Consider the following 27,244-nt stretch of genomic DNA (forward strand, 5'->3'; position numbering starts at 1 on the left):
TTAAGAAAGACTCAGTGGTTTTTATTTATTAATCACTTAAAATCTTAATTAGGACCTTTAACTGGATAATCACAGTTAAAATGTATGTACTGCAATAAATTAAACCAAAAAAAAAGTTCATTGTGTACACCAAACAACGACAGAGGAAAATACAGTATGTGCAAATAAAGTGCATTAAATAAATTTCACTGAACAAATAAATTAATAACTTACAGTAGATATGCAACAGTCAATAAATAACTTCCTCAATAAATAGACTTTTAATCAAATATTTGCTTTTGATAGTATTTGCTTTGAGGTATATAAAGTACTAAAAGTGTTTTATAGTTATGTGCCATATATCTGCCCCACTCCAGGCTGCAGTACAACTACAAAAGGTGCTGTTAGCTAAGTCGGCCATTACTGAAAACCTGAGTTCAGCTTTAGAGTGTGCGTTACAATGATAAAAATGAGTATTTTGGTGCAAAAAAACAATCTTAGCCGAGCACAACAAGGGCAGTGTTGGTGGAAAGCTATAAAGCTCATAAATCCTCGTGGAGATCACCGTGCTGTGCTCCCCGATCTTCGGACTTTAGGGGTTGCCCAGAGACCAAGCGCTGGTAGCGCTCCTGGCGTAGATGGTCAGGGTCCACATTGATCCAGATGTTGCCTACCCATTTGTGGCCTCGAGTAACAGCGCAGTCACCATGCAGTGAGAACTCGTCCAGTTCACCTACCCACCCTAGAGAACAGAGAGACAGAGAGGCAGACAGTGATGACACCAGCTTACTCTAATAACGTAACTCTACATAAATTTAACCAGACAGATAATTAAGATTTAATTATTTACCACATCTGCAGAAAAAAAATGATGAATCAAATCCAAGAATACTCATATAGGATGTCTTTCAAATTATATTGAACCAATCATCAGACTACTACGAAATGTTAGTAAAGGTTACAGTAAACAAATAAAAAAATGGGCACACCCTGTTGCAGACCTAAAGAACCATACAAAGACCCACAAGAGGACTCTTTAACACAGGATCTTCCTGTATTTCCTTTTAGCTCTGACCCAGACATCGCTGATTAATAAAAAGACTGAAAATGCTTGTGTTGTTTGTTGTGGTGCATTTTGGTGCACTTGGGATTTTCTTGTGTAAAATCAAATGTATTCAGACCAGAAACACGAACTGGACTTGTGCCACTGGATCTAAGAACTCACATATATTGTTTACATGAGTACTTGAATAACAAGATACCTGCAGTAGTAATCTGATTATTTATAATTTATTTCTAATTCTTTTCCATTTTCTCCAATTTTAGCTAGGCCAATTGTCCCACTCATTCAGCTGCTACTCAGCTGTATATCACCCCCCATCACTAGCCACAACACAAGGAGGGTGAAGAATAGCACAAGCCTCCTCCAACACATGTGAAGTCACCCACCTCCTCTTTTCCAACTGCTGCTGATGTAGCAGTGCACTCAGAGGAAAAAGCAGCGACTTTTCTGATACGGTTCTGATACATCAGCTCACAGATGCTTTGTGCTGATCGACATCACCCTTTGTAGTGATGAGGAGAAAGAGCACCATCTACCAACCCAGAGAGAGCAAGGTCGATTGTGCTCTCTCAGGGCTTTGGCAGCTGATGGCAAGCTACATGACTGGGATTCGCAGATGATCTCCCGATCATAGTGGCAGCACTTTAGACCATTGGATCACTCGGCACCATCTAATAGTCTGATTATGAACTTAGTTTAATGTAAATTAATTTACTGATTGTTTAAAAAACAAACAAACTGGTGAATAAATCACAGACCAAACAAATCCCAGAATACTCTTTTGCAATGTCTTTTTTCTTTTCTTTTTTGTCCCCCCCCCCCCCCCCCTTCTTCATTGTATTTCAAATCATACTGATCCAATTAGTGATCTGCTGTAGAATATTTGTAGAGGTTACAGTAAGTGAGTTTGTAATCTGACATTTTCATCCTGCCCCATAAATTTAGTTTGGCATTTACAAATCCTTAAAGGTCTCAATTGATCTTTTTTTCATTAAAGTTGTGGTGGCCTCTAGTATAAATGTGAGACCGTTTCGTGAAAAAGAGCTCCTGTGCGTAGAAAAATAATAGGATTTCGGCTCTTACTTTTGAGTATTCATGACAAGCAAACGTCTACCTTTAATTGGCTAACAGCATTGTGGCACTGCCTCCCTGTCTCTGCAGCAGGTGGGCGCAAGCCAAGGTGACTGAGGCCATACATTCTAATTAACGGGTTGAAATCAGTTTGGGGATTTTACTAATTCACCCACTATTCCATTTTATTTTATTGGCTAATGCAGGCAATGGGGGTAGAAGAGCAGTTTTTGTGCAGCATGCATAAACAACTCTGAGTGAGTTACTGTATTTCAAAAAGAAATTACCGTATTTTTCGCACTGTAAGGACTTAAAACCCTTTAATATTCCTAAAATAGTCAGTGTGCCTTTTAATTCAGTGCAACTTACGTATGAATTTTACCCATCAGGTTGTAAAGAGCAGTAAAGCCACTCTGCTGAAGTGCAGCGATATACAGAAGTTTCAGTGTAGTTCTTCAGCAGTATTAGCATTAGCTGCTAATCCTGCTAAGTGCTAGCTCTTTTGTTGTTCAGAGGTGAGTATTATCGGCCTGAACCCTGCTGCTAACCCCTTTTAGCACTGTTGGAGAAATTGTAGCATTAGCTGCTAACCGCACAGTAAGCACTAACTCTTTTGCTGTTTAGAGGTGAATATATAAGACTGAGTCTGTGTGTTTACTATGTTGGAAGAAATGCTAGCTGATATCGCTCTGGCTCATTGGAACACTCAGGGTGAACTGCTAGCGGTTAACCGCTAATGCTCCAGCTTTAGTGGACATTTGTAAATCTAAGCTTACTATAAATAAACAGAAGCACTTTACTCACCCAAATAAATACAGTTTTCAGGAAAGAAATCTGTGTCAATTAACTATTAAATGAAATCTGTGTCGATTAACTAACTGTACATTTTTTAAGAATTACACTTTTGTTCACATAGCTTAGCTTTACAAGTCTCGCCACTCAGTGGACAGATCTGCTGAATTTTAAAAGGAAAACATGATGACACCCCTGTTCCTACTACTATTTACTAGTTACTAGTGTCATATATAATGTGCCTTATAATCCGGTGCGCCATATGTATGAATATAGACCAAAAAATAGACGTTTATTAATAGAGCGACTTATAATCCGGTGTGCCTTATAGTGTACCGTACAGTGCAAGAAATACGGTACACCTTTACACAACGAGCCATATAGTGATTCAGGCTCTTAGAAAAGAGTATGTAACTGAACTGAACACAAAAAAAATATTCTTTGATTATTTTTTTTCAGCCGAAACGGCAGTTTCCCCACACTCCTTTTCTGCATTCATTTTTACTTTCTACGGATTAATTAATTTCTACTAATTAATAACCTAAACAAAGCATTCAGTGTCACTCTTTTTTTTTTTTTTTACAGTAGAAATATAAAAGATAACTCAGCCTTAGCATTTGATTATTTATCAGAAGACTGACTGGATTTCTTTGTGTAACTTTTACTCTCATGTTATTTAAGTAGCACTACTGAGATAAATTTATAACAAGAATCGCACTACTAAGTGCATTCATGATTAGAGTAAAGCTGCTGCACTTTCTTTGAATTACAAGACGAAAATATATTTAGGCTATTTTATGTATTCAGTGAAAAAATTAAATAAAAGTTAAATAAATTAATAAAAACTGTGTTAAAACCGTGATCAGTTATCTTTATTCAGCACATATTTCTGCCCTGTACCCCTAATTAGTGAGCTATAATATAGTAAACAGTGAAATTAAAAGTGGAAAGAACACAAACGGAGTAAGAAAAAAAATATATGGGGATAAAAATCATAGTTACCATTCCCATCTGAGAGGTGGTTATACCACAGCAGGGCTGTTCCAGCTACAGGCTTAATCTTCAGATTCCCTTTTACACAGTACTGCTGAAAGAGGTCACCCAAGGCCTGAGAAACACACACACACACACACACACACACTATTTTTTGAACACAGGGTATTGTTATAAATGTGATGCTGATCTATGCTTGGACTCTCTAACCTCATTCCTGGAGAGAACCCCCCCTCTCCCCCTACAGGCTTTATTTCTGACCCTAATCTAATACACATGATCCAAATATTTAAAAGTGCTCTAGAATGACTATGAACTGTGTGTACCCTGGAATGGTTGGCTAATGAGACGATGACATGTGAAACTTGCATATTGTGAACCTCAAAAACAATGCTGTGATTATTAAAAAATAAAATCTTGTAAACCAAAAAAGACCTTGGAAGTGACGTGGGGAGAGAGCACCACCTACCCACCATCTACCCACTCTGAAAGAGCATGGCCAATTGTGTTCTCTCTGGCTTTGGCTGCTGAAACAGTGCCTTGCAATAGTATTCGGCCCCTTGAACTTTTCAATCTTTTCCACATTTCGGGCTTGAAATTGTATTTTTTTTTTGTGAAGAATCAACAACAAGTGGGACAAAATCGAGAAGTGGAACAAAATTTATTGGATATTTTAACCTTTTTTTAGAAATAAAAAAACTGAAAAGTGGGGCGTGCAATACTATTTGGCCCCTTTACTTTTAGTGCGGCAAGCTCACTCCAGAAGTTCAGTGAGAATCTCTGAATGATCCAATGTTGACCTAAATGACTGATGATGATAAATAGAATCCACCTGTCTGTAATCAAGTCTCTGTATAAATGCACCTGCTCTGTGATAGTTTCAGAGAGCATCATGAAGGCCAAGGAACACACCAGACAGCTCCAAGATACTGTTGTGGAGAAGTTTAAAGCCGGATTTGGACACAAAAATATTTCCCAAGCTTTAAACATCTCAAGGAGCACTGTATCATGTGACCATACTGAAATGGAAGGAGTATCCGACCACTGCAAATCTACCAAAACCAGGCCGTCCCTCTAAACTTTCAGCTTAAACAAGCAGAAGACTGATCAGAGATGCGCCAAGAGGCCCATGATCACTCTGGATGAACTGCAGAGATCTACAGCTGAGATGGGAGACTGTCCACTTGAAAACAATCAGTTGTACACTGCACAAATTTGGCCCTTATCGAAGAGTGGCAAGAAGAAAGCCATTTCTCAAAGATATCCATAAAAAGTCTAGTTTGAAATTTGCCACAAACCACCTGGGAGACACACCAAACATGTGGAAGATTGAACAAGAACTTTTTGGCCACAATGCAAAACATTATGTTTTGCATTGTGTTTTATGTTTTGCAAAAGCAACGCAGCTCATCACATTGAACACACCATCCCCACTGTCAAACATGGTCGTGGCAGCATCATGGTTTGGGCCTGCTTTTCTTCAGATGGTTCAATGGGAAAATGGATGACCATAATTATCCAGATTTTAATTTAAGACATTTAAAGACTTCTTAAGGACCCACCGGAACCCTGTTTTTAGCCATATCACTGGCAACGCTTCTCAGGGGTATTGTAATCAGGGAACGGTGTTATGGACAGGCAAGCACAGAGCTCATCATCACAGTGGAGAGGACCAGTCTTTGGCTATGAATGAAAAGGATGGACAACATCTGGGCTGCTAAGGTGAACAGATAAACCCAGAGAAACACACCTATGCATGATCAACCTGTGGTGGGCCTGCCCAGTGCCCCAAGTAGCCGTAATGCAAATGGTTAAAACAGCAATGATTGTGCATCTAGTCCTTTTTATCGAATTTTGGCATATCATTAAGCCAAACCAATAAGGAACAATACCAAAAATAATTACAATGTTTTTGTTACTGTGTATTTTAACTCTTAAATGATCTCGTAATTCAGAAAATCCAATGATGTTCAGTTAAAAAATGTACATAGAAAAAACATAGGGATTCTGAACCTAAAATTTATTACAGGAGCAGATATAATGTGATGAAGACCATCTTTTTAATAAATCCATTCATTCCTGCATCTGCAAATCAACAGCAGACCCCGAGAAACAAATATGGGCACAATGCGGACTACAGAATGACGCACGACATCAGTAGTCTATGGTTGAGCCTTGAATGTGAGCCATTCTGCAGCCAGCCTCAAACAACGCAAACCTCATCTTCCTCGCCCTTCCTGTGGTTGCTATGACAACAGAGCTTACTTCCCTGAATTGCTATGGAAACAGAAAGGAGCCAAAGCTCACCTCTTCCTCGTAGGTCCGGTTATCTGCCACAGGAAAGCTGCTCTCCCCGCCTTCGCCCACCGAATTCAGAAACAGCAGCACAGTCATGTACCTGCCAATAACATCATAAAATCATCCAAACCAGATCACACACAAACCCAGAGATGATGAATTAAACTTAAAATTAAAACATTACGGTGTTAAATCATCTGCTAATGGGCAACCAACATAAAAAAAAAAATAAAAAAAAATATTTTACCAAAAATTTAAGATTAGAATTGAGATTAGAATGGTTAGTGATTGGAAAGCCATGTCTGGTGTGCCCCCTTGTGTATACAGCAGGTATGAATAAAAAGATTTTAGAAGCACCACTGACCCATCCAAGAATTTCAAGTCTGAAGACACATCATGAGACTTTACAAAAAGGATGCACTGAATATTTGGCAACAGATATTATTCAGCCAAAAATAGTTTTATTAGTCCAATAAAGGCACTTTTGGTGGAAAACTGAACAATATACAGCTCTGGAAAAAAATAAGAGGCCACTTCAGTTTCTCAATCAGTTTCTCTGATGTAGCTTTTTATAGGTATATGTTTAAGTAAAATGAACATTGTTGTTTTATTCTATAAACTACGGACAACATTTCTCCCAAATTCCAGAAGTTCAGAAATCAATATTTGGTGGAATTACCCTGGTTTTTAATCACAGTTTTTAAGCATCTTGGCATGTTCTCCTCCACCAGTCTTATACACTGCTTTTGGATAACTTTATGCCACTTCTGGTGTAGAAATTTAAGCAGTTAGAGATTTTTTTCTCTCTCTTTTCACAAACTAAACAAAAAAAAAAAAAACATTCAGCATCACTTATCCCAAGCTCAGACTACACAACATTTTTGACTCTCACAATGTTCACTATGTCACATTTAGCAGTTATCTTTGTTTTGTGTCATGAACTGGCAACACTATGTATTAGTCACTGACCAATCATCGTCCACATCCTTGAATGAGTTCGTAGGTCACCGCAGTGGAGGAGCAAAGAATCTAACAATCATAGTTACAGAAGTGATTTGCGTGATGTTATCGGTATTGTGCTCCGAAAAACACAAAACGAAGAAGAAGAAGAAAAAAAAGAAGACTGTGGGTACCTTCCTGGGTGACTCAAAGAGGACATCAAGGCCTGTGTACATCAAAAGGGAACTTAATGTATGGTAAATATGTACATTAAGTACGTAGCCTCCATTTTCAGTGAATGTATGCAAAATATCTCATGGATGAAGTAGATTATTGAAATAGTGTCCACTGGCCCAGGAGCATTATGTGGTCTGTCTTCCTATTGGTCAGCACCAGGGAGCACATTAAGGAGCATGTCAAACTATGTGTAAAAAAACAAAATACAAAAAACATTCTAGTCTTTTCATTGGACTAGGATATTAAAATTAGTTTATCTAACTCAGCTTAAGCATTTGATTGTTTGCAAAAAAAACTGGCTGTAATTTCATTCATTAATTCATTCATTCATCTTCAACTGCTTAATCCATTTCAGGTTGTGGGGCCTGTCACCAAAAAAAAAAATGCTAGAGGACACACTTCATGACTTTAAATAAATTAGTCATAAGCCCTATCCGGACGGGATTCGTTTCTCAGGGGGACGTCTGTAAAAATATATATATATATATTTCACACTTCTAATTAGTGATAAAACTCTTGCATCTGGACTGCAATTGAAAAAACAGGAGGACCAGTAAGTTTTTTGGCTTTCTCAGTCACATGACATCAAATTCAGTAGCTCCTCCATTTCCACTCACTATTGTGGAAACAGAAACCAAAGTGAACAAATAGCTATTTTATTAAACAAGGTAATGAAACGTGGATATGGAGATGTGTGTCCGGACGGGACTAAAATTACCTGGCAACCATGGAGGTCAGCAAACAAAACAGTAGATAATTCAGCCAGTAATTTTCTCAAACGACATTTAAGAAAAACACGTACATAGTTGTTTCAGATGGGAATAAAGTCACAGAGGACACCCCACAAAAGAGAAAATTACCCCAGCACCCCCTGAGAAACTAATCCCATCCGGATAGGGCTAAAGTTCTGTCTTTTTACTTTTGCAAAAAGTGTTATTTTTTCCAGTTTCGGCTGAATAATTCTGCCAAATGTGTGCATCCCTAGTTTTATGATTTGTAGTAGAAGGCATTGTTGTAGGTTTTTAAAAAATGGATTAGTTCCTCCTCGGCTGTAGATCTTGTTAGGTTAGTTAGTTCTGGTACATAAAGAAACTGTACAAAGAGAGTTAGCACTTTCCTCTTAGCAAGTTCAGCTGTCCTATAACTTAGCAAGAGCAGTTTAAAAAGAGGCGGTAATATACCCGTCCTGGTTGAGAGCATCATGTGACAGTAGACACAGAGCAGCTAACACTGGAGAGAAAATCAGGTCACATTAGGAGAAAAAATGAGGGAAAGTGAGCAGTTCACTCAGATATTTCTGGTGTTCCAACTTTAGAACAAAAACAAATACTGGATCTGTACACTCATTTATACACACCTGCAGGATCTCTGATTGGGAGCGGAACTGTTTGCAGCCAGATGTGTGTGAGCACAGCAGCTGTCTGGATGGGAGGGGCTGCTGTCGTGATGGGCGTGACTGTATCCACCTTGCTCGTAGCGAACCACCTCCAGCGGCTCACTGAGATCAACCAATGGCGACGGTAGTCGAGTCAAACGAGTTACCCTGAAAAAAGAGTGGAAAAAAAATAAATTACATTTACACAGTGCAGAGTGAATTTAAAAGCAAATGATTTGGACTGTGGCTAAATGTATTTGTGTATGTGAATTATGTAAAATGTTATGTCTATTGTTTTGATTTCTATTTGATAGTGAAATATACATAAAATCCAATACAAATTTTGTAAAAAAAATAAAACAAACCAAAAAAAAACTACTGACCTGCTACCAGAGTTCCTTAACTACCACAGTTTTCAAATAAGGACTAAACTTCTGGGAATTCATCATAGAGTGAAATGGGAGCTAATGACTGTGACCGACGGTGTCTGGCTAGAACTGTCCATAAACAGTCAAGTAACTCTTGCTATTCAAAAAACATGCTACGTTTTAGCTCTGGTATTTCTTGACAGCTGAGCTTTGGCCAAGGTGTTCTTCTTCAAAATGTTTTTTTACGGAGAAGAAATCTGAGTGTTTTAGCCTCTGATCTGCCCATTGCCCCTCCCTAGTCCTATTTCAACAACCTGGGTTGCAAGATATGGAACACATAAGGAGTTAAACACAGCAAGCTACAGCCTCAGCACCCTTTTTAAAAATCTTCATGAGCAGCGACCAAGTAATACGCCAGTAAATATTGGCGATGTGTTTCATAGTTGAAGACAAATTGGTATCCAGAAGGACTACAAGTCAGATGCAGAGCTGCTGATTTTCTCCTGTACAAGTCGACGGACAGTTCTGGTGGAAACAGGAGAGTTGAGGTGCACATTGAATTCTGCCGTGATTTGGGCAGCCGTGGTTTTATGTTTTTTGGATACAATCCGGCTTAGCACCCGAACATCACTTTCAGACAGCTTCCTCTTGCATCCACAGTTAATCCTGTTGGATGTGGTTCGTCCTTCTTGGTGGTATGCTGACATTACCCTGGACATTACCCTGGCTCTTGATACATCACAAAGACTTGCTGTCTTGGTCACAGATGCGCCAGCAAGACGTGCACCAACAATTTGTCCTCTTTTGAACTCTGGCATGTTACCCATAATGTTGTGTGCATTGCAATATTTTGAGCAAAGCTGTGCTCTTACCCTGCTAATTGAACCTTCACACTCTGCTCTTACTGGTGCAATGAGCAATTAATGAAGATTGGCCACCAGGCTGCACCAATTTAGCCATGAAACCTCCAACATGACAGGTGTTTCAGTTTCATTGTGCAACCCCTCTATGTTATCTGTGTTAACACTGTGTTATTAAGATAAGTAACTCACCAGTAACAACCCCAGGGTGTGTATTTCCGGAGCAGTGAGCTTTTTTTCGGGATAACATACAAAGCTTTGACTAACACAGTTAGCTGTGCATCAAACTGGCTAACAATAGACTTAGTTATGTAAAATCCACATGAGCAGGTTTATAAATTTGATTTTGTGTCTGGGGATGAGGGCGCTGAGCAAACAACGCTTTCCAGTGTTTTTGAAATTTGAAATTAAAGTACTCTAGCCTTTTTACACAGTTACTTTTATTTAGTAAACACTGATGATGTAGGTTGGATGCAGTAAGCATGTAGGTGTGAGTTTACCTGTTTCTGATGCTCTTTAGTAGGTAATGACTGCCCTCCCCCAGGTACAGCCGGGTTTGTGTGCTCTTCTGTCTAATTTGGTTCTGTCCATACAAGCCCTGCCCAGGACCGCCCTGCCGGAAAACACTGCCACTCACCTTCCTGAACTCCTGTAGTGAAAGCACTCCTACACACACACACACACGGATGCTTAGCTGAAGTCCGGGATCAATAATTTATCTACAATCTACATTTTTAATATTGTGCTATCCAGCTCAAAACTGTTGGCATTGTGGCTAATCCTCCCGAACACTGCTGTTAGCAATGTGGCTAAACTGTCCCAACACTACCTGAGGCACCAGATACCTGCACCTCGGCTTTACCCTGGATAAACCCTGCTGTCTTAAACAAAAGTTACTCCTCACTTCTCACGTCCTGTGCAATGACATAACACTGTGTGAAAAACTACTGAATTTTTAGCTAGAAGCTTGGAGACTAGATATGCATGAGGATATACATAAAGCTGATTGGGAAATGGCATGTGTAAAAGCACAAAAACAATTCATTAATACAAGCATGAAGCTATTACAGTATAAATCGCTAATGAGAACTTATTATTAGATATTAGTGCTACCAAATTAACCAGTATAGACCACTGAAGTTGTGTCGTCATTTTGTAGTCGGCACCATGTTGTTTATGCCCATATTTGAGGTTCCGTGTCTAAGCAGTTCAAGTAAATGGCGAATTTAAATGGGCTTTTCAAAAACTGGACTCTGTCACATTCTGTGGTAAATAAATATGTTCAGAACCCTGTGTGTTTTATTCTGTGTACATTTACCTCCTAAATATCACTGGATCCTCTGAATTTCGAGATCGTTTAAGGGGAGTAATCAGAAAAATGCTAACTTTAAGCTAATGCTTAACTGACGTCACAGCACAGCGGCTGGAAATAACCCCGGACTGGATTCTGCATAACAACAGCGAGCTCTAGTCAGATTGGCTTTGGATTATTATGCTTCTTCACAGAGGATGATTAAAGCATTTAAACAGGTGAAAACTCTTTCAGTGATGTTGAGCAGTGAAGTCTGTGTTAGAGCTTTAAAAGGCAGATAATAAGATAAAGTGGCTCTCAGTTCAGCAGCGCTTCCCCAAAGGGTTTAGTATTTAATTGTGGTCATTAGTTTATACTAATTACAACACCTGACCCAAATAATCACCTAACAATAAACTAATAAACTAATCAACTAACTACCTGCCCTCACTGAGGTGGCAACGAACCAAAAACACCCATTTAGTTCACTGCATAATAAAGAGGGTAAATGTTAATACGCGTTACAGCTGGTTCTGGAGTATCACTCTCCTGTTTTAGTGATTTTATGCTGTGACGCTCTCAGCTCTCCTCAGTAAGGGCAATTAGTTCATTAGTTGGATCAGTTGTGTGTTAAATGCTTCTAACTTGCGGCCTGCTGATCTCTGCGGCTGCACTGGGAGGTCAGTTCAAGCCGCTGTAACATTAGCTTAAAGTAAGCATTTTTCTCATTACGACTCTTAAACGATCTCGTAATTCAGAGGATCCAGTGATGTTCAGGAGTAAAATGTACACAGAATAAAACGTTCAGGGGTCTGAACAGATTTATTTACCACAGAATGTTTTTGAAAACCCTAATAATTTTTCCACAGAACACAGAAGCCATACAAGGACTACAGAATGACACATGACTTCAGTGTTCTATACTGCAGGGGGAACTAGAACCGATATGCTTTTCTCTCATACTGCCATACCATTGTTTTTCTGATAATGAAGTCTGATTTCTTCATATATTGTGTAATTTTGTGTGACAAAGTAAACCCAATACTAACCAAAGCCTTAATTTAAAGCCTTAATGTTTTATATTATATGTACTACTAACAGTAGAGTAAGTCAAAAACCTATATTAAAGCCCAGTCATTCAAAAAAATAAAAAAAAAAATGCCGCAAAGGACTCCAGATTAACTTTTTTTCCCCAACTGTCCTAAAGCTTGTCTGCCGCCCCAAACTGAAATTGTTCGTCCAATTTTTTCCCATTACTGTCGTATTTATTTGTGCTTTTTACAGTAAGACAACAAGAGCGTACATAGTGAAAAAACTGTTTTTTTTTTGTATTACTGTGGTTTACCAGTTGTTTTGGTAAAGTGTCTTATCTATTCTTCAGCTGTTTTTTTATAATGAAGTCTGTTTTCTTCATATATTGTGTAATTCTGTGGGGCAAAGTAATCCCAATCATAATAAAAGCCTTAACTTAAAGCCTTGGTATACATAATAAATAAACAGATACACATTTGGCCATTTTGTTCATCCCTAATTGTAGATAACAGTTCAGTTACATGTATCTGTTTATCAGTCACATTTTTACCATCTCTTAGTTTAATAATTCTGATTAGTTCACTGACCCTATTTTCATTACAGCTTCTAAAAACGTATTGTTTATTAAAAATATACCTTGAAATGTATGGTTATTGGCCTTATTGTTATAAACACAGCTCATGAAATATTTTAACTGTATTAAAGTAACAGTAAACAGTTGGCAACGATTATATTAAATGAACAGAGAGTAACAATACAGTCTCTCTCTCTGTCAGTGTTAGTTCTGGGTCAGGGAATGTGTTCACTCTTTCCCCTCCGGAACCAAACCCCAGCAGGACACTGGCCAGACAACAGACGAAGGGCCGCACCTCAGTGCGTGTGTATGTTGGGAGTGGGGGTGCAGCGGATGTGTGTGAGGGTTGGGGGGATCCAGTGTGACCCCTCATAATAATGAGATTTTAATGAGTGAGGATAGGATCTATCCGGAAGCTTCTGAAAAAAGTGGTGGGTGTATCGTTGTTGCTTTGGACCAAACACTTACTGACACTCACGCTCATATTCATACACATACACACGCACACACACACATACACACACACACACAGACACACTATTTACCGGCAGGGTTTCTTTCGAGACCCATGTGGATTTCCCGCAAGTTGTATGAGCTCAGCCAGGATCCATCTTTAGAGAGTGACAGTCCCAAAATCTGTAATAAACAAACAGACATTTCATCACAAGATGTGGTCCGTTCTCAGACCTGCCATCCTGCTATCTCACAAATCTCTACAGACTGGTTAAACTGGGCCAAAGAGTCATTCCCAATGTTTTGAAGCATCTTCTGACATTGTGTACAGCATTTTTCTGTAAAGTTGTGATTTTGATTGAAAGTAGCTCTATTTGCACCAATCAGGCGAAACATTATGTCCTACACTGATTCTACACCCATTATCCATCCTATTATCTCCACTGATCATACAGAACACTGTGTACTTCTACAATTACAATTTTTAGTCTCTCTGTTTCTCTGTGTACCGTATTTTTCGCACTATAAAGCACACTTAAAATCCTTGAATTTTCCCAAAAATCATCTGTGCGCTTTTTAATCCAGTGCACCTTATGTATAAATGTTAATAGTCAGGTTGTAAGGAACAGTAAAGCCAATCCACAGAAGTACAGCGTTATACAGGAGTTTTAGTTTAGTTCTCCAGCAGTATTAGCATTAGCTGCTAAACGTGCTAAGTAAAGCTAGCTCTTTGGTCGTCCAGTGGTGAGTATCATTGGCCTGTAGTCTGCTGCTAACCCCGGCTTGCACTGCTGGAGCAGCATTAGAATTAGCCGCTAACTGCGCTAAGCACTAGCTCTTTTGCTGTTCAGTGGTTAGTATTATTGGCCTGTACCCTGCTGCTAACCCGGGCTAAGCTTAGCTAGCTCTTTTGCCATTTAGAAGTGATTATATAGGACTGTAGTCTGGGCGTTTACCGTGTTAAAACAGGCTGCGTGGGACAAACCGCTAGCTAAAATCACCCTGGCTTACCGGAAACACTCAGGGTTCCTCAGTGTAGCGCTGTCAGTTGGCATTACATTCCACAGAAGACAATTAACAACCTGATCAACTCTATGTGAAGAAGATGTGTTGCACTGCGAGCGGCAAATGGTGTTTATCAAATTTACATCAAATACTGACTGGATTTTCAAACCCCCCCAGATTCTCACAATATTTAGAGTGGCCTTTTACTGTGGCCAGCTCAAAGTACACCTGGGTAATAATCACTGTGTCTAATCGGCATCTTGTAATAACACCTGTGACTGGTGGATGGTTTATCTCAGCACAGAAGAAGGGCTCACTAACACAGATTTAGGCCCAATTGTGAACAAAAATATAAAGAAAAAGTCATTTTGTGCACATAGGAAAAGTCTTCAGCTCATGAAAAATGGGACCAAAACCAAAAGTGTTCAGTGTGTATAATTAGCTTTCATTACTTTTTTTATGATATCAAGATCATGATATGAAGCATCAGCAATTCAGATACTCATACTGACCTCTTCTCTCTGCAGTAAGCCGTCCTGGTTGAGGTCCAGCAGACTGAAGAGCTCATCCTGAGTCAGCTGCTCCTCCTGGCTGTCTATGGGCACTGGCTGTGGGCTGCCTGTTAGGCCCTTCAACTGTGCCAGCTGCATTACCACCCCACACTCCTCTGGACTCAAAAAGCCTTGAATTTCTAAACAGAACAACAACACAAAAGAAAGAAAATTGTTTAATCTTGTTCAAACCCTTGTGGGAGCAAGATCTAGTACAGGCTCATTGCAACAGGAGAGGGAAACCAAGCCTGGTGCCCCTAGACAATGACTGGTTTTGAACTGAATTCTCCACCAAACTGTGTGAGAGACTATTTAAATTCTGTGACCGTCAGGAATTCAGGAAAGTACAACACCACCATGAGAATCTACCTCAAGGGGGCTCCACCCACTTGTTCATGACAGTAGCATATAACCAGACTGGAACATGTTCAGCAGTATCCATAAAGAGACAAGGCGCAGCACATTTTGGTCAAACAACAATATAACATTTCAGTAAAGATGGTGGTTATAGTGCGTTTTATACCATTATACCATTGAGGTGGGGTCCATTTTGCTTGGGGCTAAAACAGGGGTGTACAAGTGTTCTGATTACACTTAACTCACATAAAAACATTCTGAAGCCCACATGAAAATTAAATCAACATAAAAATCTAATATCTATAAGCAAATACAGCTTAACATATCAATGCAGAAAGGCTCACACTGCCTCAGGATCTGCTTTTTGTCCATGGGTAAAAACAATACAATGCATAACAATACAATAAGACTGACTGTTTTACTCTCAATACTATCAACTTGACTACATTACAAAGTCACCAGTTAGCTTTGCCAGTCATGTGACTGAACTATGCCAGATCAATCAACATTTAACTTAATCTCTATTTTTTATTAAATTTACAAATAAAATTATATTTACACACTTCTGACACATCTGTCATATAGAAAACAGTCAATCAGACCTAAATACAGTTATGGGTGAGGCCCCCTAACAATACTGTTAGCCCACTGAGTGCTCATGGCTCACTGGAATATGGATATTGAACCATATTTAATCAAATGTTTACTTGGCAAAGTCTCAACAAAAACAGTCACACAATAAAATGTATTACATGTTAGCTATGTTAACTATTTATTTCTCTAAAGAAACATGATTCAAAAAAACGGATTAGCCACAGAGCTAACAGTTGGTCTTGGTAGTTTTGGATCAGGTTAGCGGCGATGCTAACTGTTCTCCTGAATTAAATTAAACATTGATTGCTGATACATTACTTGTTAGACTGTTGCTGTTTGTGCATCATATCTATAGTTATTTTTGAACCTGCGTTTAAAGCCTAAGGTTTGAAGCTAGACAGAACGTCAGCTGCTAATCTCTGCTAGTCTCTGAGTTAAAGGTCACAGAAAGCAGCAAACCTCTGCAATGTGGGAGCGGTTAGCCACAATCCTACCAGCCAGCTTTAAAAGGCAAGGGGGGGTGCTAGATATTATGCTAATAATAATGCAATGCTAGTAATGTTAATAAAAAGAGTTTGATTCAATGTGTAAATTAGACCAGAACGTTCTTCTGGTCATCAGTTATGAAGTGAAAAAAATGAGTGTAAATTCATCATTAAATCACTCTCATTAAAACATTGTTATGGTGTTATACACTGATATAGAATTATTTTCACATCCTAAACCAGAAAACTAAACCACCAATGTATTGGATAGTTTTCCTTATATTTTTGTATAATTTATCTGAATTCTAAGACTTATATGTGGAAAGTTTTACATTGCAAAAAAAGTTACATTATTTTAAATCTAGTTTTAATATATTAAATTTCCTATTTCTGCACTGTTGTCAGAATTTATATGAATATTCAACATATTTTAATTAATATTTCTTTGTTTTAGGCAATTTATTTTATTGAAAGGGTCTCATTCCACTGGCAGATTTCTTTTTTATTGCTTTAATCATTGACAAAAATATGATTAATTCCTGAATTAAACAAAAATAATCTGCCAATACATTAAGACCTTAAAAACAAGTACAAGGAAGTTTGACATAAATTAGTAATTCTTATAATCCTTTAATATTCTCAAAATTAAAAATATTAGATATTTAAAATATTAGATGATAATATAAGCATCCAGTGAGTTGGCAAGTAATGGTGACCTGTAGACCTATACGTCACAACGGCCACAGACAAGAGGCTGTTAATTCCATGTTTAATAAAAAAAGCTGATAGGAGAAAATCCCTCCGTTCCCTTCAGTTCAGGGAAACTCTGTGAAGGTGGAGCACATTGCAGTGATGATGGGTAGAACAGTGTGAACGAGGACACTGAAAGATCAGGCTGAGATTATAGTATCACATTCACACTTTGTGGGATTAATCTACACCTTGTTTCACACTCTGCCCCGCCCCCTCCCCAATGCAGACAGGTGTTAATGTAATCAATTCTCAAATGAGACTGTACTCATGAATGAAAATACTGAATACTGAAGCTCTAAATAAATCTGAAATTAAATTAATGTCCATCAACTGATTTAACTGAATAATACATATTTTGGACCAATATTTTTTTAATATAAAACATTGACTTTTTAAAAGAATGGGATCTGTGGAAGAAGCCCCTGCTTCTCTGTGCTTTTCACAGAGATTAGGTCACGCTACAAGTTGCAAACAGTGGATTTTAATAAACGTCTGGTGCAGTTTAAAAAGTTCTAAATGTCTCTGGATTCTACCAACGAGGTTTGGAGCTACATTGAGCCTGGATAGCAGTGTAAAAAGTGATTTATCTGCAGGGGAAAGAATATGCCCCGTATCATCCATTGTAAAGCCTGTTTGGAGACACTGCTCAAAATAACTGGATCTCAGAGAGCTGTGGGAGAATGGAGGTGTGCTATTTAACAAAAGTTAGTACTCTTCATCATGTTTTAATACACCAAAAGTAAATTTTACACTGGAGTAAAATTTTACAAAGTTAATTTTACACCTTTAATCAGACACACACTAAAACGAATATTGTCGAATATTCGGTGCATCTCTAACAGAGACCATTAAATGATCTTGGATATAAGGGAAATTAATCCCCCGTTCCACCCCCGTCCTTTTTTTTGGGACCACTGCCATCAACAGTGTTAATGAGACTGGGGCATTAATGGTTTCCGGTGGGGTCCATTGTCTTGCTACAATAGAGAGAGAGGGCAGTGTCAGATTACTCCAGTAGAACAGAGTTTCAGTTTCCACAGTCACTGTTACCTTCCAGTACAGACAGACCATTTCCCTGCGCATACTCACACTCACACACACACACACACACTTTTCTGCATGGCTGGCTGAATCACCTAAACATACAGGGGCTGACATGCTTCCTCTCTGCTTCCTGTTTGATAGGATAAAGGCTGGGGATCAGGGCTGCATGAGAAGTGAGAGAGAGAAAGTGTGGGGTAGTAAATGTGAAGAGATCCCAGCAGGTGAAGAACAACTTCTCTACCTCACGCAAGCAGACAAGCAGCCCAACCACATAAAATCACCAAGCCCTTCACATCACCAAGCCCTTCACATCACCAAGCCCTTCACATCACCAACCGCACCAAATCACCAACCGCACCAAATTACCAACCTTATCAAATCACCAAGCCCTTCCCATCACCAACCTCACCAAATCACCAACCCCTTCACATCACCAACCCCACCACGCCATCAACCCTTCACATCACCAAGCCCTGCACATCACCAATCCCCCACATCACCAAGCCCTTTACATCACCAATCCCCCCCACATCACCAATCCCCCCACATCACCAAGCCCTTCACATCACCAAGCCCTTCACATCACCAATCCCCCCACATCACCAAGCCCTTCACATCACCAACCCCACCACATCAACACTTCACATCACCAGCCCTTCACACCAACAAACCCTTCACATCACTATTAAAGAAAAGTAACCAAAAGTTTTTTTTCCCCATCAGAAAAATGTAATGATCGATACACTCTTTCTCTCCCTCTCTCTCACTCACACACACACACACACACACACATCTCAAGTATCATAAGACCCGCCTTCATTGGGCCTCCAATGGTGATGTATAAATACTCCCATCACCGCTCTGCCCTGACACTTCACTGAACCAGTGGTCCTTAGAAACCTGCCTGGCTAACACCTCCATCAGGACTATGTCCGTACATCTGTCTGTTCTGCTGCTGCTCCTGCTAGGCCAGAGCTCATGGGCCATGCCTGACGGGCACTGGGAGCCACGCGGCTCCTCACGCTGTATCCCCATCCCTTCCAACATGGCTCTGTGCCAGGGCCTAGGCTACAACACCATGCGGATGCCCAACCTGCTGGGCCACGAGTCACCCGCTGAAGCTGTACAGCAGAGCGCCAGCTGGCTTCCCCTGCTCGCCCGAGAGTGCCACCCGCACGCCCGCATCTTCCTCTGCTCGCTCTTCGCTCCTGTGTGTCTCGAGAGGTAAGACAAGTTCCCTGCTATATTGTTATTGGATTTTTTTTTGTTAATTAAAAAAAGTGTTAGGTAAGAAAATTTTTTTTTTTTTATTGTGACACATGTTAAGTCCTGCACTAGGGCTGGGCAATATGACAAAAAAAAGATGTTTAACCCTCCTGCTATGTTCATTTGTCAGAAACAGCAATGAGTTGACCCCATGCATGTTTAATTGTCCAAAAGATGTCTGAAACAAACAAAAAAAATTCCTAACAAGAAGTGTGTGAATATTTAATTACAAACTGCATTGCTAATCATTCTATCAATGTTTAGTGCAATGGTGTTCCTTACCTCTAACAGGTAATGGTTCAGGATAGTGAATAAGGATAATTCACTCGTTTTAATAAAAAAAAAAATGTTCAAACTTTTTTTTTTTTTAAATGTTTGCTACTTTATTACTTTGAAAGACCAACATATAAAACACTATAGTTTTATATAACATTGAAACTGAACATTGCAATTTTGTTTTAGTTTTAGTTTTTGCAGGGGTTGGTTGCAAATATGTGAGATTAATCATGTTCTTATTATATGTTTACTAAACTCATTAGGCAAGCGAAAGAGGTTTCATGCTGAAAAAAAAATACTTTTAACTATTTTTCTTTAAAATGTAACCCCTTAAAATGCTTTGTCCCATATGCTGGCTACAGGTGTAGGTGATACAAAACCCTTTTTTTCTGCAGTAAAATAAATTATTTACATTCTGAAAATGTGAGGGCTTTGAAATCTCCGCCAGGACACTTGGAGAAGCTGCCTGTTCACTCTCTATTATTATTCTATTATTGCTATTTCCTGATCAGTAACAGGAATTAACCCAATTTCTGCATGTTTGAAAATAGACGTAAAAACTAGACAAACATAATGAAACTAAAGGTTTGGAGGCCATAAACTGTTTAATTTGTATTCATTTTAAAATGAAGTTCAGGAAAAAGCCAATTTTATTTTGACGTAAGCAGATTTACTTGCATATTTGTTTGTCTATCCTGCACTAAAAGTACAGACAAATGCAGCTCACAAATAACTAGTGAGAAAAAAAAAACATCTGGATGCGTAATATTTTTATATATAGTCAGAAAAAGGAAAATTGTGAACATTACATTTGCAGTAGATTTAGGGACAGACGGTCATGTCAGAAGATCACAGTTAGAGATGGACAGATCAGTGTTTTTAGTGGTGATACTGATAAATGATTGTGTTTCAGCTCAGCCTTTTACCGATACCAGTCAAGGGTGGGGCTAAATGTGAGATCAATCTTTCCAGGCAATGTATAGTAATGGTAATGATGATAATGCATAGTCACACAGTGATTCTCTAAAGTAACACATTCTGTCTATTACTTACAAACTTTACTTCAATCTATTAATTAATCACATTAAACCTGATGTGAAACTCGAAATCCACAAAATATGTTATAGATTCATACAGTGAAGCTCAGAATTCTTAGAGTACTTTTGGTGGTGGTTAAATGTGGGATGTAGCATTTGTTTTAGTGGTTTGTGTGCTCAGTGCTGTTTGTTAGCTCTGCTGAATTGCTGTGTTAATATATACACACTTAATGCACAAGCTGAAAGTAAAAGATCCTTTGTGCAAAGCCAAAAAAATGCAGCCAACATTCAGATAGGTTTGAAGGACGCAACTGATGTATCCTTCAAGCCCTTCAAGCTGTCCGAACATAGGTATAGACTTTGGAACATAACTACAGTAAGGACTAAGGACAGCAAGCCTTAAACAAAGCTGCTGTAATCCTTAACCCCCAAATATGATCTGGTCAACTCGTATGATCAGCTAAAATAGCGAAATATTATCAAATCACATATTTTCGTCTGCTACTTAAACATAGACGATCAATCTTTTTATCTCTAATCACACATTCTGACCAGATAACGAAAAGAAAATAATGCTGCAACACAGAAACACAGAGAAGAGTTGCCTGGGTTGTGATTTGTCTGATTCATTGTCGCTATGAATAACTCTGAACTACATTCTGTGCTCCAAATCCAATTACTGTAACCTACCAATCAGAAACTACAGAGCTACAACCGCCAGTAACCTCAGTATAGATGTGGGTGAAGAGAAGGAAACACACCTGAACTAAATTGTCAAAGAACTATTTAAAGTAGTCATTTATTTCAATCACTGACAGACTGAACTGTAGACCCTCTATGTTTTCTTAATTTTTGAATCCCTCCATTCTCTTTTATCTCCTTTTTCCTAAGGATCATCTCTCCCTGTCGGAGTCTGTGTGAGTCTGTACAGGACAGCTGTGCTCCAATCATGAACTGTTATGGCTACCCCTGGCCCAGAATCCTCCACTGCAACCAGTTCCCCAAAGACCATCTGATGTGCATCTCCTCAGTCACACACATGCCAAACAGCACCAATCACGGACGCAGAGGTGAGCCCACCACCGTCCCCTCTCAATACACTCGTACAGTGGTGTGGAAAAGTATTTACCTCAGAGACTTCCTTTGTTTTTGCATTTTTGCTATACTTAATTTTTTCAAATTAACAAACAAACCTTAATACCAGGCAAAGATAAATATAAAAAGTCAATTTAAAAAGTACTTTTTAACCCTTGTGTGGTGTTCTTATTTTTGTTACTCGTTTACTTTGTTACTTGTATTTAATTCAGCAAAATTGAGCAATTTTACATTAAAATGTTTTACACATGCTTGCTTCACCTAAATTGCAAGCAATATAAACAGCTTACATGGTTAATATTTGCCCTTTACCTTTCTTATGTTACATTTCTTTCAAAAAGGGGGGTATACAGTGTGTGTTTATCGAAAATGTGTTTTGATATATGTTTTTCACAAAAATGAGCCAATGCCAATGAGTTTGAGTAAGAAATTTTTTTTTTTTTTTGGATCATTTGATGAAAAATGAAAACGCCACACAAGGGTTAAATGATGACTTCATTTATTAAGATGAAAACAAACTACCTAAACCATACTAGCTCTTTTTAAAGTGTCGTCTCCCCCCCCCATAGATTAACTGTAATTATTCACACTCTTTGAAAAGCTGAGTTCAACTATACTACTAGCCACAACCAGATCTGATTACTGGACCTGAGAACTGCAGGTCTTACTTGCCATACTTAAGGTCAGCGTTAATGATTCAATACATAATTTCAGAAAAAGAACATCATACTGAAATTACAACATGGTGGGGGTAGTGTGATGGTCTGGGGCTGCCTTGCTGATTTGGGGCCTGGACAATTTGCTGTGATAATTGGAACCATTAATTCTGCTCTTTACCAAGAAATCCTGAAGGAGAATGTCCGGCCATCTGTTTGTGACCTCAAACTCAGGTGTACTTATGTTCTGCAGCAGGTCAATGATCCAAAGCACACAAACAAGTTCACCTCTGAATGGCTTAAAAAAAAGGTTACGGAGTGGTCTAGTCAAAGTCTGATTGAGATGCTGTGGCATGGGATTAAAGAGGACGTTTATGCTTGAAAACCATAAAAGTGTCTAAATTAAACCAATTCTGTAAAGAAAAGTGGACCAAAATTCCTCCACAGAGATGTAAAAAACTTATTGCCAGGTATTGGTAAAGCATAATGGCAGTTGTTGCCTCCAAGGATGACACAACCAAGTTATTAGGTTTAGGGGGTACACACTTTTTCACACAGGGCTAGACTGGTTTGCATAGTTTTTATCTTTAATATATAAAATTATAAATTATCTGATATTAAAGTTTGTTTGATAATCAGAAAAATGTAAGTATTACAAGTTTTTTTCTTGGTTTCTCATGAGAGTGTATTTTTTTTGTTTCAGCAGTGCCACAAGCCAGCTGCAATGACTGCCAGTTAGAGGAGAACACATCAGCCAAGGAGCTGCTGGAGTTGTTCTGTAAAAGTGACTTTGGTGAGTGTTGACGCATTTTTACACTTCAGTGAATTTACAAAGGACTTTGCACAAGTTTAGATAACTTGTCTCCATCTGAATTAATTTTAAATACTCATTATCAGCTTACTACCTCTTCACAAACTCCAAAACGCCAAAACACTGTTTTCCAGCTGATACAAGATACAAGCTGTACAGACCTAAGATAGTAACGTTAGCTGAGCTAGTTTAGCTTTAGCATTTTTTTATTAAAATTATATATTTTTTATATAAAAAAAATATATATTTTTTCATATTTAAAAAAAAAATGACTGCCCTTTAATATTGTCTACATGTGACTTGACAAGCACTACTGAGGTAAACATATCACTGAAATTGCACTGCTGAGGTAAATGTGTGACCTGGGTAGCACTGCTGATGTAAGTTTGTAATTAAAATAATAGTGCCTAGGCAAATTTATTGTGCTTTGTTGGTCTGTATGTTGGGATATAAAAAAATTACAATGCTTTCTTTAAACAGCAAGACAAAAATAGGCATTTAAGCTAATTAATTTATTCAATGTTAAAAAAAAAAGTGATTTTTTTTTTTTGTGAAATTTAACTAGTTTGCAGTTTTGTGACTAATAACATCTTATGTCTTTCCTGAAGGAAATACCAGTGCTGACTAAGAAACAAAAAAATGAAAAAGGTGAAAAAAAAAGTGTGTGATAAAAAAAAACATCTAAATACATTTAATAAAGACTAGTTGAATAAGAATCAATAAATAAATCTCTCTCTCTCTCTATGTGTATATATATATATATATATATATATATATATATATATATATATATATATATATATATATATATATATATATATATATTCTAAAAGGATTAACCAACCCAAGTTGTTGAAGTTTTGTTAGTCTTACACGTTTTCTCATTGACTTTTCTGTCTTTGTCGTTTCAGCAGTCAAAGTTCGTCTAGCACAGTCCAACTCCAGCAGCTCGACTCTGGCTAAGTTCTCGCTGGGTTCTCGACTGGAGGTTCTAAAGCACGGGCCACTGCTGGGAGGGGAGATGAGGGGCAGGCTGACCCTGTGGTTGGAACGGGATGCCACCTGCGTGGGCAACCTCAGCCGCCATCATCCCCAGGGTGCCACCTTCCTCCTGACGGGTACAGTGACGGGCGAGAGACTACTGGTAAACAAGGCGTTCAGCTGGAACAAACACCAGCGGCAGCTCAACCAGGCCACTCGGAAATGGAAACGCCATCGGTGTCGGGGATAAAGAGCGGACAGAGGGAGCGTCAGGATGTGGACGAGGAGAAAGTGAAGGAAATGAACAGATGGGAGGATGACAATGCAACAGTAAAAAAAAACTGTGCTGGACAGCGCCTCCTTGTGTAAATAATGAACAATATATGCTTTATATTTGTAATTCTGATCTTAGAGATTTTTAAATGGCTTACATGTTGTTGGGTATGTCTATTGCCTCAAATTCAGTTTCACACTGTGATATAACAGATGCTATATCTAGGGATGGGTGACATAAGCATAAAATTATATAATTTTTGCTATAACGATATTCTTGGTTATATGACAAAACAATAAAATGTATTTAATTATTAAAAAAAATACTTCAGCAACAAAATAAATGTTTAGTTTGGTGTGTTAACAACAGTATTTTTTGTAACAACATATATAAACCATTAAATAGTAGAATTCCCTAATAGACTGCTTTCAAGACAGAATACTGCTACTATCACAACATGTTATTTTTAATATACAATATTATTTTAATATACAATATTACAATCACAATATATTATGTACAATATGATATGTCTCTTGACTTGACTTGATATGGCACATTACTGCATTACTGAAACTGAGTAAACATTAGATATCTTACCGAATAACAGTGGTTTCAGGCTGAGGGTCCGCAGTTTATGAGTCCTGTCAGGAATGAGGGACACTGTTTGCTTGTGACCCACCTAAACAGAAAAGACACACATTTAGAGACTGAACATAAAACATATTTAGCTGAAAGATTTATCAAATAAGCAATAATTTACCAATTTTATAATTTTCACTGTGTCATGAATGTAGTCAACATTTATGAAAATAATGTTTTTTTTGTGTGTTTTATAATTTATTTCTCATTTTATTCAATTTTTACGATTTCACAAAAGCCAATTATCCTTCCTACTCAATAGGACTCCCCCTATCACAAGTAAAGATCCTAACACTGGGAGAGCGAAGACTTGAAGTAAAGGCATGTCTTCTCCGATCCTCCCTGACTGCAAAAAAGATGACTTAACCACTACAATACACACAACTTGCTCTACATCTTGTAATGTTCATTATGGAAAAAAACATTAATTTAAAGTCTTGAAAAGCTCTCATGTTTACAATGCTTTTAAGCAAACAGTAAAATGTGCTAATGATAATAATTATTATAATTATTCAATTAAATTCTGCCTCTGCAGCATGCTTTCAGGTACAACTGTGCTGTAGCTGTGGGTGATGTTTTCGTGTACTTTGGTACATTGACACTCACAATATGCAAATCAGTCTATTAATAATACCGCCCCCTTGGTGATGTCCAACTATCTGCGTTTCACTGCTATCAGAGGCACACTGCTCAGCCCAATCTGCTCTTCCCTTTGCCCCACCCCTAAACCCATACATCATCCAGTGCCCCTCCCAAACTGCTCCTCCCATTTTCTAAAATCACGGGATTTTGTTTTCCCTTTGAAAGCGTTAAATAGGTTCTGTGAACATCTACAAATCTTTAACAGGTTGTTTTAAGAACGTTAACGTTAACTGTGTCGTTTAGAAAACGTTCTACTAACCGAAAACAGGTAACAGTTGGACAGGTAACAGTGGTGTGTGTGTGTATATATACAGTAATATAGGTTAGCTGTTTACCCGTATGCCCTCCAGGCGTGTTAGATGGAAGCTCTGAGCTGGAGAGGCCGTGTGGAGCTCGCTGGGCGCCGGAGGAGCGATCGGTACACTCGGGCTTCTGTCCGGGAGGCTGGGCTCGCTGCTCGGAGCCTCCCCGGTCCCGGTGTTATAGTGCACATACAGCAGCAGGGCGATGATATTTATTATATACAGGTGGAAGAAAACCATTACCACCACGAAGTAAGCCCGGGAGCACACGCTGCTCCGCTGGAGCCGGGGACAGTCCCGGCCGAGCAGCGGGGGAGGAGGCCCGGGAGGTCGGTAGGACAGAGCGGGTCCATCCGAGCAGCTCTGCGCGCTCTGTAAATTCTCATGGTACTCCACCATCTCTAACTAACCACAGCTCGGATACGCACCGCGTCCCTCTACCTGCTCATCCTGCAGCACAGAAACCCCCAACCTGGCTAACAACACCGATTCATAAACCACTCGCTATCTTTCAGACATTAATCCGGATTATTGTGGGAAGTGTGAACCGCGGCTCCAGCTGATGTTGATCTCACCGGGCTCAGTGAAGCTAACCCGGCTACCCGTTAAACACCCGATACGCAGATAACTAGTAGCTGTAGCTTTTCTAACAGGATAATCCCGGTGTCCGCGGCTCTCATAGCGTTACCAGACCCTACAGCGAGATACTACACACAGTCCTCTCACTGTCATTCATTCAATGTAATATTTTAATCCTGTAAATAAATACAGCACACAGAGACTGAACTGCTGCTGCTGTCAAGCGTCCTTGAAACTGTGAAGCCCCCCACTAACGACTCAGCATTAAAAATGTCTTCACACATTCGCCTTCAAAATAAAAGCACTGTTTAACTTTCAATTTCAACTCTGAATGATGTCCGTTTATCGAGCTTAACGCTATTAAAATCTGCATTTTCTATATTTAAATTAATTTGGCCTGACCTGAATAAATCTGAAAAGTTCTATAAGGGAATACAAAAATTAGATTTTTTACGTTTTTAACTTGTGAAATGAAGAAATTTGCCACATAACACGTAAAAAAATAACACTTGAATTTAACAATTACGCCTTTAAATATTTAGGTTTACTAAAATTAAACAATTAATTGA

General features: G+C 38.7%; 3 protein-coding genes across 3 annotated transcripts in view; 2 read left to right on the plus strand and 1 right to left on the minus strand.

Moving 5' to 3' along the window:
* p4htma (prolyl 4-hydroxylase, transmembrane a) lies at nucleotides 1–27,056 on the minus strand. The gene is made up of 9 exons (XM_007232995.3): nucleotides 26,130–27,056; nucleotides 25,111–25,192; nucleotides 14,843–15,021; nucleotides 13,418–13,508; nucleotides 10,476–10,641; nucleotides 8,730–8,915; nucleotides 6,206–6,296; nucleotides 3,908–4,013; nucleotides 1–721 (listed from the first exon to the last, which is right to left on the minus strand). Exons 1-9 carry the CDS (start codon nucleotides 26,493–26,495, stop codon nucleotides 522–524), a joined length of 1,467 nt encoding a protein of 488 aa, XP_007233057.3. The 5' UTR covers nucleotides 26,496–27,056; the 3' UTR covers nucleotides 1–521.
* The window catches only part of baz2a (bromodomain adjacent to zinc finger domain, 2A), a 353,839-nt gene that overhangs the window by 279,719 nt on the left and 46,876 nt on the right, over nucleotides 1–27,244 (plus strand). The gene's annotated exons all lie outside the window — the stretch shown is intronic.
* LOC111197629 (secreted frizzled-related protein 5) lies at nucleotides 18,692–24,587 on the plus strand. The gene is made up of 4 exons (XM_022687117.2): nucleotides 18,692–19,338; nucleotides 21,585–21,763; nucleotides 23,148–23,237; nucleotides 24,167–24,587. The coding sequence occupies exons 1-4, from the start codon at nucleotides 19,043–19,045 to the stop codon at nucleotides 24,484–24,486; spliced, it is 885 nt and encodes a 294-aa protein (XP_022542838.1). The 5' UTR covers nucleotides 18,692–19,042; the 3' UTR covers nucleotides 24,487–24,587.

Source organism: Astyanax mexicanus, chromosome 13, assembly GCF_023375975.1.
Source record: "Astyanax mexicanus isolate ESR-SI-001 chromosome 13, AstMex3_surface, whole genome shotgun sequence".
NCBI classification, from domain to species: Eukaryota; Metazoa; Chordata; class Actinopteri; order Characiformes; family Acestrorhamphidae; genus Astyanax; species Astyanax mexicanus.